The sequence below is a fragment of the Ictalurus furcatus genome, chromosome 3 (assembly GCF_023375685.1).
Source record: "Ictalurus furcatus strain D&B chromosome 3, Billie_1.0, whole genome shotgun sequence".
NCBI classification, from domain to species: domain Eukaryota; kingdom Metazoa; phylum Chordata; class Actinopteri; order Siluriformes; family Ictaluridae; genus Ictalurus; species Ictalurus furcatus.
Genome location: NC_071257.1, coordinates 30022037 through 30037255, shown reverse-complemented (window position 1 = coordinate 30037255; position 15219 = coordinate 30022037). Strand labels below are relative to the sequence as shown.

The window sequence follows — 15219 nt, the reverse complement described above, 5'->3', positions numbered from 1 at the left end:
CTGGCTAGTTTAACTGAAACACCTGTACACCTGCTCATTCATGCAATTATTACACACAACAGAAGGGTGTAAAAAACCCCAAAACAAAAAAAAACATCCATTGAGTGGCAGTTCACAGCAAGGCTACAATAACTCAAATAACCACTCTTTACAGCCGTAGTGAAAGCACAACATGTTGAACCTTCAGGCGAATGCGCTACAACAGCAGTAGACCACATCAGTTCCCACTCCTCGCCGACAAAAACAGGAATCTGAGGCTACAGTGGGGACAGAGTCGCTGAAACTGGACAAGTGAAAATGCTTTTACCCAGAGACAAGTACAAATGAGGAAATACAAGCAAAGTGATATATCAAGCAGAGAACAATACAAGTAGTGCTACCATACAAGATATTTATAATTGAGTGCTAGAGCAAAGTGCACAGAATAGAGGTGTAAGAGCCAGTGTAAGTGCATATTTTGTATTCTTTTATTTTTTGAATGGGACCAACTAAGGGGTTAGTTAAGTGTTCATGGAAGAGGTGGATATTTAGCCTTTTTATTTATTTATTATTATTATTATTTTTTTTTTATAAAGATGATGGATTCTTCTGTCCGGATTGAGGTTGGAATTTCATTCCACCACTGAAGGACAGTCAGTTTGAAGGGTCTAGAAAGGGACCTCATGCCTTGCTGAGTAGGCACTACCAGTGGCAGATAGACCAGACAGATAAAGCCCTCGATCAACAAGAACTGCCACTCAAAGAATGTTATTAGTGATAAGCCCTTTAAAAACACACAGAATCTTAAATTGGATCCAGTAATGAACAGAGAGGCTAACCATACATATCTTTTTTTTTTCATTATTGCTGTTTGATAAAACAGCCCTTCATCTGTTGTTGAATCACTGCATCTAATGGAAAATATTTCTTTGAAAGCATGATTTCAAGCTTTTGACATTTTCTCAGCACTCAACCATTAGTTTAAAAACCACCTGAAATACATTTAGAAGTTGAAAGGATGTAGTGTTTGTCCACACTACTCAGAAGTCCAACTCAGAAGCTGCTGGCTTTAAAAGGAACAACGCTTTCACTTCCCTATGGAAAATGTAGCTACACTAATAGATTTGCTATGTCTGACACTTTGTGATACACACGTGTGAGGTGAGAGCGTGAGACATGCTATCAGAGCTACCTGTTTCTGCCCCACATTCATTTACACATGCATATCAACCAATCACAGCGGATGCTTCAGCTCAACTCTCCCTGTTCGTCGTGTATTTGTGATGCTCCAAAAACGATTTGAAGCTTGTTTAAAGCACAAGTGGGCCTTCACATTCGGTAGGATATAGTAATCTAAAAGGCCTGGGAGTATGAAAATAGGTTGCTTTCAAGAGAAAAACCATGTGAAAAAGTATTTCTTTTCTCTGAAGGGAACTGCAGAGCGTCTAGTATGCACCTACAGTTAATCATTTTTGAAGCTTGACATTATTCTTCTAGTTTTCATTATTTTTCCATTCTTTTCATCTACCCTGTATTTTTGAAATGCATTACTATTCTTCCAAGCCTCAAGAAAACTTTTATTTGGAGCAATTCCACTTTTCTAAGTACAGCAGATCTGACAAAAGCACTTCTGGCCAATTCAGACTAATGCAACTGTCTTTCTGGAATTACTCAAAATATCTTACAGCTGCATATATATATATATATATATATATATATATATATATATATATATATATATATATATATATATATATATATATATATATATATAATTGCCCTTAAGTGTGAATGTGTGTGTGTGTGTGTGTGTATGGTGTCCTGTGATGGACTGGCATCTGATGTTCTGGCTTGCACTCAGGGTTCCCGTCATAGGTTTAAGATCCACCACAATCCTGACCGAGATAAAACGGTCGCATAAGATGAACAAATGAACAAACAAACAAATAAATGAGTGAGTGAACAAACATACCAACAAAATAAATAAGATGAAATCTCCACTGTGTAAGCTGCAGGCCCTGTATGAGGTCAAAAATCTTCAAGTTCTCAATTTGGCATCAACATGTTGAATTCTACTTGCATGACAACTATAATTACGATAATTATTATGTGTAATTTTGCTCTAAGCATTGGTTGTTAATATTTATGTGTTAATAAGCACTTCAATGAGGAATGTAACACACACACACACACACATTACAATCATGTGAAAAAACAATTACACCACATGGAAATTGGTTTTTGTTTTTTTGTGTTTTTTTTTTTTTTTACATATTTGGACAAGAAAACATTTGATCCTTTTTGAAACAGTGCCTATTAATAAAGTTGATATACTCTATCAAATGACAATGTTTTGTACTCATTTTCACAATATAAATTAACTGATCAGTCACATGGAAAAAGTAAGTACACCCTACATTTATCACAAATCCATTAAATTAGAATCAGGTGTACAAGACTAGGTGCCAGTGATTAGAAGCTGCTTAGGGAGTGCAGGTGGAGCAGGTCTTATTTACACCCTTCTCATATCTAGTGTCTGGTGTTTGCTTTGTTATTGAGGTGTGTGGTGTCATCATGCCAAGATCACAAGAGCTCTGTAAGGCCTTCAGAAAAAAAAAAAATTGTGGATGCCTATGAGTCTGGCAAGGGGTTTAAACAGAGCTCTAAATTATTTGAAATACATCATTCCTCTGTAAGGAAAATCATCTACAAGTGGCGCAGATTTCAAACAACTGCCAATTTGTCCAGGACTGGCCGTACCATCAAATTCAGCCCAAGAGCAGACCGTCTTATGCAAAAACAAGTCTCCGAGAACCCCAAAATTTTATCACAGAATCTGCTAGTAAGTCTTGAAACTGTTGGTGTCAAAGTGCATGCTTCTACAGTTAGAAAGAGACTGCACACATTTGAACTGCATGGGAGGCGAGCCAGGAGAAAGCCTTTGCAAGATGCCAATGTAAAAGCAGACATGTTTGGTGCAGACCAAAGACAGCTTTTCAGGAGCAGCACCTCATACCAACTGTGAAGCACAGTGGTGGAAATGTTATGGTTTGGGGTTGCTTCACTGCCTCAGGGACTGGACAGCTTGCATTCATTAATTCAACTATGAATTCTGAATCATATCAAAGAGTGCTTGAAGATAATGTGAGACCATCTGTCCCAAAGTTGAAGTGAACCTTTCTACAGGATAATGATCCTAAGCACACTAGCAAATTCACCAAGGAATGGCTCGAAAACAAAAAAATGGAGGGTTATAGAATGACCTAGGCAAAGCCCGGATTTTAATCCCATTGAAATGTAAATACCAAATAATCTTGGTGGAATCGTACACAGTTGCCCAGGTCATTCAATTTTTAGATGGTCCCTAACTGACTCCATTACTATAAACGCTGGTGAGCTGCGTTTCTGAGAGGATTAACTTCAGGGGATTTAACAGGAATTTTTTAAAAAATATATTCAATTGTACTTGGTTCCCGTTTCACTCCAGAGTAAGACAATACACATTTTGTCCTTTCTGTGCGTTTATTGTTTGAGAAATAGAAGAGAGGATCTCAAATGTGCCGTGAATCTCCGGTGACGGCGAGCCAGTCTAAAATGCGGTCGACTATGAGTAACGTCACTTCCAAATACAAACACAGTTTGGGGGTAGTATACTCCCACCCCCAACACTGATTGGCAGGTTTCTGTGCAAGGCATGGGAAATGCAAATGCAAATTGATTTGCCATTCTGTTTGAATATTAGCAGGCTCCGTACGCCATGCTGAGGAAATGAAATAGCTAACGGGGTAACTGCTATTGCTATTTCAATATGACAGGGTCACACCGCGTAACACACAGGAAATGCAACTGCAAATGGACTTTGCGTTTCGATTTGGAATTTGGCAAACACTGTACGTTTGTGTAAATGAAAATGCAAACGGTAATACATGACATGTATTTGAATGTCACAACTTATGCGTCCACAAATAGAAAACGAACATTGTCCGCAAAATACTTCCATAGAAGTGGTTTTTCTGCCAAGCAAATTCTATTAGTCTGAGTGCTGCTTTATCTAAAAAAAAAACAAAAAAACAACGGAAATGTGTACTTTTCAGGTGTCTCCTGTATTCCCATGGAAAGGGGTCAAAAGTCATACATTCTATGAGGTCAGTTGAGGTCATAAGTTTACATACCCCTTGCAGAATCTGCAAAATGAACAGGCTGATCGGTATAAACTGTTGGTTGGTTTTTTAAAATCTTTTTTCCCCATTTAGTACTGCCCTTTAGAAGCTACGCAAGATATTTGCATGTTTCCCTAGAAGACAAAATAACAGTTTACACCGATCATCCTGTTAAAAAGTTTACATTTACTTAATGTATCGTGTTGCCTTCTTGAGCATCAGTGAACGTTTGCACCCTTTGTAGTAGTCGTGTACGAGTCCCTCAGTCATCCTCAGTTTGAAAAGATGCATCTCAACATCTTATAGCCACTGATGGAAAGGGGTTAAATATGTAGAATGCTGGAAAAGCAAAGAATGTGCAGGAGCTGGAGGATTTTTCTGAAGAACAGTGGGCAGTTTAACTGCTCAGGACAAACAAGGGACTCATGAAGAACTCTCACAAAACATAAACACAGTCGATGATCATCCAGGTAACGACACACGGTATTAATAACCGAGCGTGTGTAAACTTTTGAGCTGGTTCATGTGTGTAAATTCAGTTCTTATTGTGTCTTGAGGATTATATGTAAACATCTGTTATGTGAAAAAACTTATTCAGGGCAGAACTAAATAAAAAAACTAAATGCAATTTTTATAATCCCTCTCTTTATTATTACTATTATTATTATTTATTATTAATATTTTGCAGATTATTTAAGGTGTATGTAAACTTATGACCTCAACTGTATGTTGCAGCACTTACCTTCCCAGCCAGTATTTAACTTCTAACACAATACAGTGTTCCATCAGTAGTTACAGAGATGTTATAGCAGATCAACCTAATGCAGCTGCCATAAAAATAAAAGGATTTGGACAGGCACTAGAGTCGATGCTTTGTGTATGCATGTGTGTGTGTGAAGAGCAGGAGAGTGCATCACTCCGGCAGCTGCAATGGATGAGCATGAGGAGGCAGGAATGACGGATCGACCAATCTGAACGAGAGCTCTTCAGCGCAATGAGGCGGCAGTGCAGTGTGATGGAGAGCCGTCACAGTGGGAGACTAAGTGATGCTGCCTCGCTCTGGCTTGATCTGCACTTCACCAATATTCACACACACTCCATTTATATTGGATTGAATCTCAGGTTAGAAAAATTCACAGAAAACTAATTAACTTGGTGAGGCGACCGTGCATGAGCAGGTAGCTCTGTAGAGAGGGTAGTTACGTCACAGACTAAACCTTTACATTGTTGATAATTTTCCCGTCATGGAAATGCTTAGAGATATATTAATTTTAAAACAAACAAACAAAAAAAATAAACCCTCACTTCTGGTTTTTGGCTTCCAACATGTGTAATATGGAACTACACAAAGCAGAGAAGCATCTCAGATTGAACAACAGCAGCTACAGCAGCAGAAGACCATGTTGGGTTTCTCTCCTGTCAGCCAAAAGCAGGAATCTGAATCGCCTGGTCTTTTTCAAATCTTCACCTGTCCAGTTTTGGATAACCTGTTCCCACGGTAGCTTAAGATTCATCTTTTTAGATGACAGGAGTGGAACCCAATGTGGTCGTCTTCCCATTCACCTTATGGATTGACATGATCCACTTTGAGATGCTTTTCTGCTCACTACAGTTGTAAAGAGTGGTTAATTGAGTTACTGTAGCGTTCCTGTCAACTCAAACCAGTCTGGTCATTCTCCTCTCTCATCCACAAGGTGTTTCCACCAACAAAACTGGGATGTTTTTTCATCTTCGCACCAATCTGTTTAGACTCCGGGGACGGTTGTGTGTAAAAATCCCAGCAGTTTCTGAAATGCTGTTTGATGTGAACATTAACTGAAAATCTTGACCTGTATATGTATGATTTTATGCATTACGCTGCTGCAACATAATTGGCTGATTTTAATAACTGCATGAATGGGCAGGGGTATAGGTGTTTCTATTAAAGTGATAAGTGAGCGTGGATCTTAAAGGATTTCAGCCCTGTAAAATACAGTGATGCTGGAAAGTTTGTGAATTTTCTACATTTATTCATAAATATGACCTAAAACATCATCAGATTTTCACACAAGTCCTGAAAGTAAATGAAGAGATCCAAATTAAACAAAGGAAAGCAAAAATATTATACTTGGTCATTTAATTATTGAGGAAAATTACCCAATATTATACATCTGTTAGTGGCAAAAGTATGTGAACTTCTGCTTTCAGTATCTGGTGTGACCCTCTTGTGCAGTAATAAACTAATCATGGCCGCTAACTGTTGATCAGTCCTGCACATCAGCTTGGAGGAATTTTAGCCCGTTCCTCAGTACAGATTAGTTTAAACTCTGGGATGCTGGTGGGTTTCCTCACATGAACTGCTTGCTTCGGGTCCTTCCACAACATTTATTTTGGGATTAAGGTCAGGACTTTGACTTGGCCGTTCCAAAACATTAACTTTATTCTTCTTTAACCATTCTTTGGACTCGTGTGCTTAGGGTCGTTGTCTTGCTGCTTGCCCCACTTTCTCTTGAGATTCAGATCACGGACAGATGTCCTAACATGTTCCTTTACAATTGGCTGGTATACTTCAGAATTCATTGTTCCTTCAGTGATGGCAAGCCGTTCTGGCACAGATGCAGCAAAACAGGCCCAAACCATGATACTACCAGCATCATGTTTCACAGATGGGATAAAGGTCTTATGCTGGAATGCAGTGTTTTCCTTTCTCCAAACATAACGCTTCTAATTTACACCAAAAAGATCTATTTTGGTTTCATCCACAAAACATTTTCCAATAGCCTTCTGGCTTGTCCATGTGATCTTTAGCAAACTGCAGACGGGCTGCAATGTTCTTTTTGTAGAGCAGTGGTTTTCTCCTTGCAACCCTGCCATGCACACACTGTTGTTCTATGTTCTGATGGTGGCCTCATGAACATTAACATTAGCCAATGTGAGAGAGGCCTTTAGTTGCTTAGAAGTTACCCTGGGTTCCTTTGTGACCTCATGGACTATTACACGTCCTATTCTTGGAGTGGTCTTTGCTGGTCGATCACTCCTAGCGAGGGTAACAATGGTCTTAATTTTCCTCCATTTGTACACAATCTGTCCGACTGTGGATTGGTGGAATCCAAACTCTTTAGAGATGGTTTTGTAACCTTTTCCAGTCTGATGAGCATCAACAACTCTTTTTCTGAGGTCTTCAGAAATCTCCTTTGTTCGTACCATGATATACTTCCACATGTTGTGAAGATCAGACTTTGATAGGTCCCTGTTCTTTAAATAAAACAGGGTGCTCACTTACACCTGATGGTCATCCCATTGATTGAAAACACCTGACTCTAATATCACCTTCAAATTAACTGCTAATCCTAGAGGTTCACATACTTTTGCTACTCACATTGGATCATAATATTGGATCATTTTCCTCAATAGATAAAATGACCAAGTATAATATTTTTGTCTAATTTTTAAAGTGGGTTCTCTTTGTCTACGCTTAGGACTTGTGTGAAAATCTGATCATGTTTTAGGTCATATTTATGCAGATATATAGAAAATTCTACAGGGTTCACAAACTTTCAAGCACCACCGTAAGGGAAACTCACCGATAAAACGACGCTCAGTGGGAAGCTGGACAGCTGTCTGGTCCGCAAACCTGCACAGGATCATGTGCTCCTGGACAAAACAAAGACATTTGGGGTTAATGTATTATTAGACTTTCCAGTGAACAGTCTCAGATATTTGACTCTTTTCATGTGGTTTGGAAAAGCTGAGACAGAAAATAGAGTTCTTCTTTTTGTGCACTTTAATCCCCCACAGTGGCCAGCTTTACTTTCGGTAGGTAGTAATCCAAGATTCTAAAAGTGTTACAGTTTATGATGCGCACACTATCAAAAGTGCTGCCAATTTTTTGAAGTTTCTGGAGTCCTTTGAGAACTACATTTTGATACTCAGACCTAGAAATAAAAAAAAAAGAAAGGAAAAAAAAGTAGGCATTATCTACTCTTCTTAACCAAATCTCAAAACAATAAATATAATATAGAACTTTATTAACATGGAGCTGGCATCCCCTTTGCAGCTTCAACAGCCTCCACTATGCTCTGAAGGCTTTCTACAAGATGGAAATTTTTGCCCATTCAGCCAAAAGAGCATTTCTTAGGTACAAATGTTGGACGAGAAGGCCTGGCTCATAGCTGATGTTCCAATTCATCCCAACAGTGTTCAGTTGGGTTGCGGTCAGGGGTCTATGCAGGTCACTGGAGTTCCTCTACACCTCCAAACTCATCAAAGCATGTCTTCGTGCACAGGGGCACTGTCATTGTCACAGTCAGCAGGAAAGGGCATTCCCCAAACTGTTTCAAAACGTTGGAAGCCTACAATTGTGTAAAATGTCTTTGAATGCTGTAGCATGAACAATACGCTTCACTGGAACTAAGAGGCTGAGCTTAAACCCTGAAAAACAGCTCTAGATCATCATCCCTCATCCACCAAACTTTTGTTGGCACTATACATTCCGGTAGGTTGTGTTCTCCTGGCGTCAGCCAAACCGAGATCCATCCATCAGACTTCCAGGATGAATAGTGAAGCATGATTCATCACTCCAGAGAACACTGTAGTCCAGTGGTAGTGATCTTTACACCACTCCATCTCATAGTGATCTTAGGCTGTATGTGCAGCTGCTTGGCCATGGAAACCTCTTTCATGAAGCTCCTGACACACAATTATTTTGCTGATGTTGCTTCCAGAGGCAGATTTGAACTCTGTAATTAACAACAGCAGTGCAACAGAGGAAAGGCTACATGCTACATGCTTCAGCACTCAGCAGTTCTGCTCTGTGAGTTTGCGTGGTCTGTTGCTTTGCGGCCGAGCTGTTGCTGCTCCTAGATGCTTCCATTTGACAATAATAGCACTTCTAGTTAACTGGGGCAGATCTAGAAGGGCAGAAAGTTCAAACTGACTTGTGGAATCTTATGACAGTGTTACATCTAAAGCCACTAAAGTCTTCAGTAGGAACCATTCTACTGCCAGTGTTTGTTTATGGAGATTGCATTGTTATTTTTAACAATAATAAATGGTTTAGCAGCTAATGGTGTGTTGAGAATGAGATGGGGAGATAATTTGTGAAGAATTGTAAAAAAAAAAATAAAAATAAAATAAAAAAAAAATGCAAAGGAGGGGTTTGTTGTTATTTTTAGCCTTCATTCCCAGTGGTCAGGAATGAATGTGTGACCAAATTACAGGCAATCTGAATTGCAGGCATGTATAATACTGCACACCATGTACTTCGTATTGCACCAATATGCCATTCGTCACAATTGCTTCCTAAGCCGTAATCAGCTGAGAGCAGACAGCAGTGCACTGTGCTCTACAGATGCACTACAGACAAATACGATCCTAATTTCAGTTTGGTTCCAAGTTCAATGTAATGAAAAAGCCTTTAGTGCCCCGATGACGTGTTCTGAAGTCAAATCAAATATTCTCAAAGATCTCCTGAATCTGAGAAATGATTTAGTCTATACTCATTGTTGGGAATTCGAAAAAATTGAGTGTAGTCAAACTGAACTACCTCTAATCTTAGGTCGTAACGGTGATCGTAGCTACAATAAATCCATCTGTACATCAATTTTCTGTACTGCTTGTCCTACACAGGGTCAAAGGGAGCCTGGAGCTTATCCCAGGGAACTCTGGGCACGAGGTGGGGGACACCCTGGACACGGTGCTAACCCATCACAGGGCACAATCGCACACAAACTCTCCAGGTTGGTAGACTTGCTGGAAGTAGGTTCGAGCTTAAATATAAAAGACAGGCGATATCTAGAAAGAGCTCCAGAAACAGGGCTGGTGCTGAACTCTACAGGATGGCAGGATCTCCAGGAACAAGGTTTGACTTCCATTTCTGGGCCTAATCTAATCTGCAGATTGGTAGAGCTCCAGGAGCAAGGTACAATCTAAACCACAGGAAAGTAAGTCTTAAGAAAAATGGTAAGTTTTCAGGTTCTTAAATGTCCAGGAGCAAGGTTGGAATAAACAATTCAAGATGGTGGTTGGACCTAAACTCCATCTGTGGAGTAGTATGTCTTCAAGTGAATTGTAGGAACTGAACCCTCCATGGTAGTAGACATCACAAATCATGGATGGACCTAAACCCTTCATGGTAGTAGATCTCCAGGAAATAGATTGAACCTAAATTCTATGGAGTGGCAGATCTTTGAGATCTGGGCTGGACATAAACTCTGGTCATTCGCCAGGGAGAAAAGTATGGCAGATCAGTTTTAAAAAACCCATTTCAGCTTGCCATTTATTTTCAGAGACTTAACTTATCTGCGTCCGTTGGGACTTTGTAAGAGGGAGGAGCTGAAGCAATCACAGTAGATCCTGCTGATTACGTTCAATCCCACTTCAATCACTCACATGCCCACGTCAAGTGTCTCTTACAGCCGAAGTAAGAAAGAAGAGTGGAAGAACTACAACCACTTGATGTGCAATAAGTACACTCACGGGATATACTAACATTCAACGGAATATACAAGAGCTGTTCGAACGGTTGGCTACTGCAAACAAAAAGGAATCCATAAACAAGACTAATAAACTGCTCCGAGTTAGCTGTAAAGAGTTTACTGAAGCTGTAATAAGCTGTTCAAAACCCACAGCATGAGGACACTAATCTCTTGAGACATTCAGTTTATCCAACACAGATCTGGTACCATGTGTAGGGATTTCGCTGTCTTATTCACTCTGCAATATGATTCAGATTTTTACTACAGAGTGTTTACTACAGAGATGAGAGACTTTTCAGCAGTGTAGAGTGCTAAGGCAGAATAAACCAAAGAGACATATCACCAACATGCAAGTAATAATGATGAGAGGAATGTCTAACACCTTTAAACTTACCTTATATGTCAACGCGTCTGCAAATTTCTTACTGCGAAGAACGAAGGAAAGGAGGATTAATAACGCATCTAACAACTGAGGTGCAATTAAAATAAATAAAAAAAAAAGAACAAGCGAAAGACGAGCAATGACTTGTAGTCAAGACTACAGGGTGTCCCATAAGTCTCCATAAAGTGAGGAAATTAACACTTTTTTAGCTAAATGTCGTCCACAATGTTTCATACTTAGTTTATATAATATCTAATTTTTTTCAGATAGCCTTTAAGAACGCCTTTGAGAAACGAAGAACGTATTGAAATCGTTTTCATGGCTGCATCGGGAAGCTGTCGCAAGGTTGACACTAAATTAGATTATGAGAACAGGCAGTCAATGAGTACTTAAATACGTCTTGTCTGTGGCATAATAATGAATAAACTACAGTTGCACAACAACGTCTGATTGGCTGTGTACTCGCTATGATTTGGGGGTAGGGCTTGGGGGGGGGGGGACTAGGGGGTAACAATTATAACTGTCAATGACACTGCAGCTAAACGTGTTAACAAATTAAAAAATACTGGAAGTGCTGGGGACCAACTGAGAAACGGACATCCACGAACATCCGCTGACGAAGGTACAACCGACGTGGTGCTGGCAAACATAGTCCCCTGTGTATGGAAACTTTTAGGACACTCTGTAGTTGTTGGAGTTAAAAAAAAAAATAATAATCTTGGCGTTAAGAACGGATTATAAAGTAAGTTTTTAAATAACCCAAAATTGAATTTAAGTGAGTGAATGTACTGTACTGAATATGAACACATATTAAGGCCTTGATAAGAGAACATAGTAGCCACTGTTGCAGACAAAATGACTTGCATTAATATAAATGATTCAGCTGAAGGCAACTCATCAGGCCAGAGACAAGTTACAGGGCTACAGACATTAGGAAAAGGTTTTTGGTGTGTTTACTGAGCTGACAACATGGCTTGTTTAAAAAAAAAAAAAAAAAAAAAAAGACAATGAAAACGGAATGTTTAAACACGAATGGACAGAGAATTACGTATTTATTAATATTTCAAAGCAGAAATCTTATCCGTTCAGAGTCCTTAGGGCCAGTCAAAAGTCATCGATCAGTGACTTCTAGCCACAAACTAATCTCTAATGGTTACTCATTTGGTTAACAGTAATAATTGACAGTATTCAATCATGTTAGTAGATTCTCCAGACCCTTGTAGGCAAAATATTGGAACTTCAGAAATTTCTGTTTTATATCCCTGCCTTATACTGAAGTATTTTCTTGTGTTTACGTGTATCAGTCTGTAGGACTGGCTGGTATAAGACAAGCCAGTTTTGCTTTCAGGATTAACAAAGTATGTCTCAACCTTAGCATCAATCCTTCTGTCACCAGTTAGCGTTCCTTCAACATTAGCAGGGTGAGAGTTTGTTTTTGCGTAAAGTACTCCATTGTTAGACAGCCACACCACCAAACACCTCAAATATTTGGGAAGGAGATATTCTGTAGCTGTCACTCGACTGTACAGGAGCGTTCAACACGTGGCTGTTTTCAGGACTGCGCATTAGCGTGAAAAGGAAACACCCCAAACCATACAGACTGTCTGTCAGGCTTACTGTAAAATAACAATCTGGCACCATCCACGTCAGTCAGCATGTTAAACAAACACTGCTGCCAGAAAACAAATCAACATGGCACTGTCATGGCAACAGCTCAGGCATGACGGCAAAACGACTCCGTTCGGCTTCGCATACTGATACTCGTGACCCTCTGGAGAAAAATATACTCCTATTGCATTGGATTACAGGATTACCCAGCCTACCCTCCAAGGCTAAAACAGAATGCACAGCAAATGATAAAGTTGTTTTTGTTATTTATTAACTTATTTGAATTCAGGTATGGTGTACTGCTGCTGCTTCGACAGTGCTGGAGGGAAGGAAGAGAAAGACAGGACATCTAATAAGACTTAATAACATGCAAGAATATAGCCAGGCAGACATTTCATATATGAGTAGGAACAAGAAAAGTAAACACACACACACACACACACACTAACCTCCTAGGGAAGGTGAACTTGAGCGTATTCTGGATGAAGCCGTAACAGCATGGACTGATCACGAACCCGGCTTTGGCCTGAACGCAGCGATCCAGAACCATGTCTGTCGCCACACCACATGCATGTAGAGCCACCTGCGTTATATAAAACACAAAATCATACATACAACTTCTCTGACCATCATTACACACATGTCCTATACATATTACAGCATATCTCTTTCTTGGCTTATATACACACCTTGCTGCTATTTCAAACTTTGTTTTTTTTTTTAAACCATTCTTGCTGCTAATAGGACGGATTTCCGCTGGACTGTTTGATAATGCACAGGATACAGACAACTGTTTTTATTTTTATTAATATGCCTCAGTGACTACACAAACAACAACCCATTAAAACTTGATCTGTAGTTAGCACTTATTATATTTTTGTGTACCATGCTGCTATATTGTTGCGCAACACAGCAGTCCTGGAGAAACGATATTTTATTCCAATTAATACGAGTTTTATGGAGGAATGTCAATAAAATTGCACTTGACATGTTTATGAGTCATCTACAGGGATATCTGGTTTACCCTCCACCTGCAGCTGCCTTTAATCAAGCACTAATTAAAAGCCCCATTAGATTATGAGAACAGGCAGTCAATGAGTACTTAAATAAGTCTTGTCTGTGGCATAATAATGAATAGATTACAGTTGCACAGCAACGTCTGATTGGTTGTGTACTCGCTATGATTTGGGGGTAGGGGTTGGCGGGGGGACTAGGGGGCCACAATTATAACTGAGTAAAAGTCCTAAATATCCCATGAAAAAAGCTAAATTAGAATCAGGAGAATTAAGAATTCAACATTAATAACAAATGCTGCAAAATCACACCACGTCACCTTTGTTAGGAATCTGTATGAATTTATGAGTTCAGTATCTTATAATCATCAAATATCCCGAATGTAAGAAAAGCAAGCGACGCTAACGGACATCCGTCAAGCAAAGATGGTCGATCGCACTGTCCATATAAACTGGCATGGATTTGATTGGATGTTTTAAATCTAGTTAATAAATACTAAAAGTTCGTGTGACCAGGCAAGAAAAAGGTCATAATATACGAAACAAAATCAAATTTGAAATCTTTCTTAATATCCTGGTCAGAACATTAGCTTCAATTGTCAAGATGCTATATTTAAGTGAAAGTGACTATTTATTTGTACTGCTTTCAGTCAGTAAGAACAAACTTAGTAGTGCATTATAATGAAGTCTAGTTTGAAAAGATAAAAATCGGACCAAAATGAATTCAATTTCTTAACTCGGACAGTTAAGGAACAGTTTTTTCTTTCTTGTGGACTCTTGGCACCTAATGTGCAACATATTATATGTAAATCATATACATCCCATAAGGTAGGAAACACTCATCCGATACATGCACAGACAAATTAAACTATGACGAGTCTGACCAACAATCAATGCAGAGCGAGAGAGATTTACAGATACAGACACAAGTAAGTTCGTGCCCTGTGATTGATTAACTCAAACCATAATTACAAACACTTGGAGTGGAGTGCACACTAGCGAAGTCCACTCATTGATCTGTTAGCAGTTTGAGCACGAAGTTGAGACTCCTCTAAGGCAACAGTGTAACAGAGCATGATAGCAGAGGACTCTGTGCACATTAACTGCAAACCGGTAAAAACTGCTTGAAGGAAGCTGAATAAGAGCCACAGAGGCCCTAGGGGATGAGTAGAAGTTGGACAAGTATTCTTCGCCTCCTTCTCCACTGCAGAAACCATGACCGAGCTCAGATGAGGGCAAACACATTCTGATAATCACTTACATTGTGTATGGTTACTTTTAAAATCTTTTCATGAAAATCATGGACTTTTTTTTGAAAAAAAAAAACAACAACAAAAACACACACACACACACACACATATATAAATATATATATATATATATATATATATAAATATATATATATATATATATATATATATATATATATATATATATATATATATATATATATAAAAAATCATATTGCCCCATTGCTGCGCTCCCTGCATCAGCCTCCTGTATGTTGCCCGAAGCAGATTTAAAACACTGATGCATTCCGTACAACATTTTATGTAAGTGCAGTGTTCATACGGCTGCATAACTCTTACACAAGCCCTTCCTGACCAACTCACACAAACTAC

The 15219-nt window shown here is 39.1% G+C and overlaps 1 protein-coding gene across 2 annotated transcripts in view; it reads right to left on the bottom strand.

Annotated features, from left to right (window-relative positions):
* Positions 1-15219, bottom strand: part of gstcd (glutathione S-transferase, C-terminal domain containing) — a 127218-nt gene that overhangs the window by 1750 nt on the left and 110249 nt on the right. For both annotated transcript variants that reach the window (XM_053621974.1, XM_053621975.1), the window contains 3 exons: positions 13034-13167; positions 10989-11019; positions 7703-7772 (listed from right to left, as the gene is read on the bottom strand). In XM_053621974.1, coding sequence (XP_053477949.1) covers positions 7703-7772; positions 10989-11019; positions 13034-13167 — 235 coding nt within the window. The remainder of the gene's footprint in view (positions 1-7702; positions 7773-10988; positions 11020-13033; positions 13168-15219) is intronic.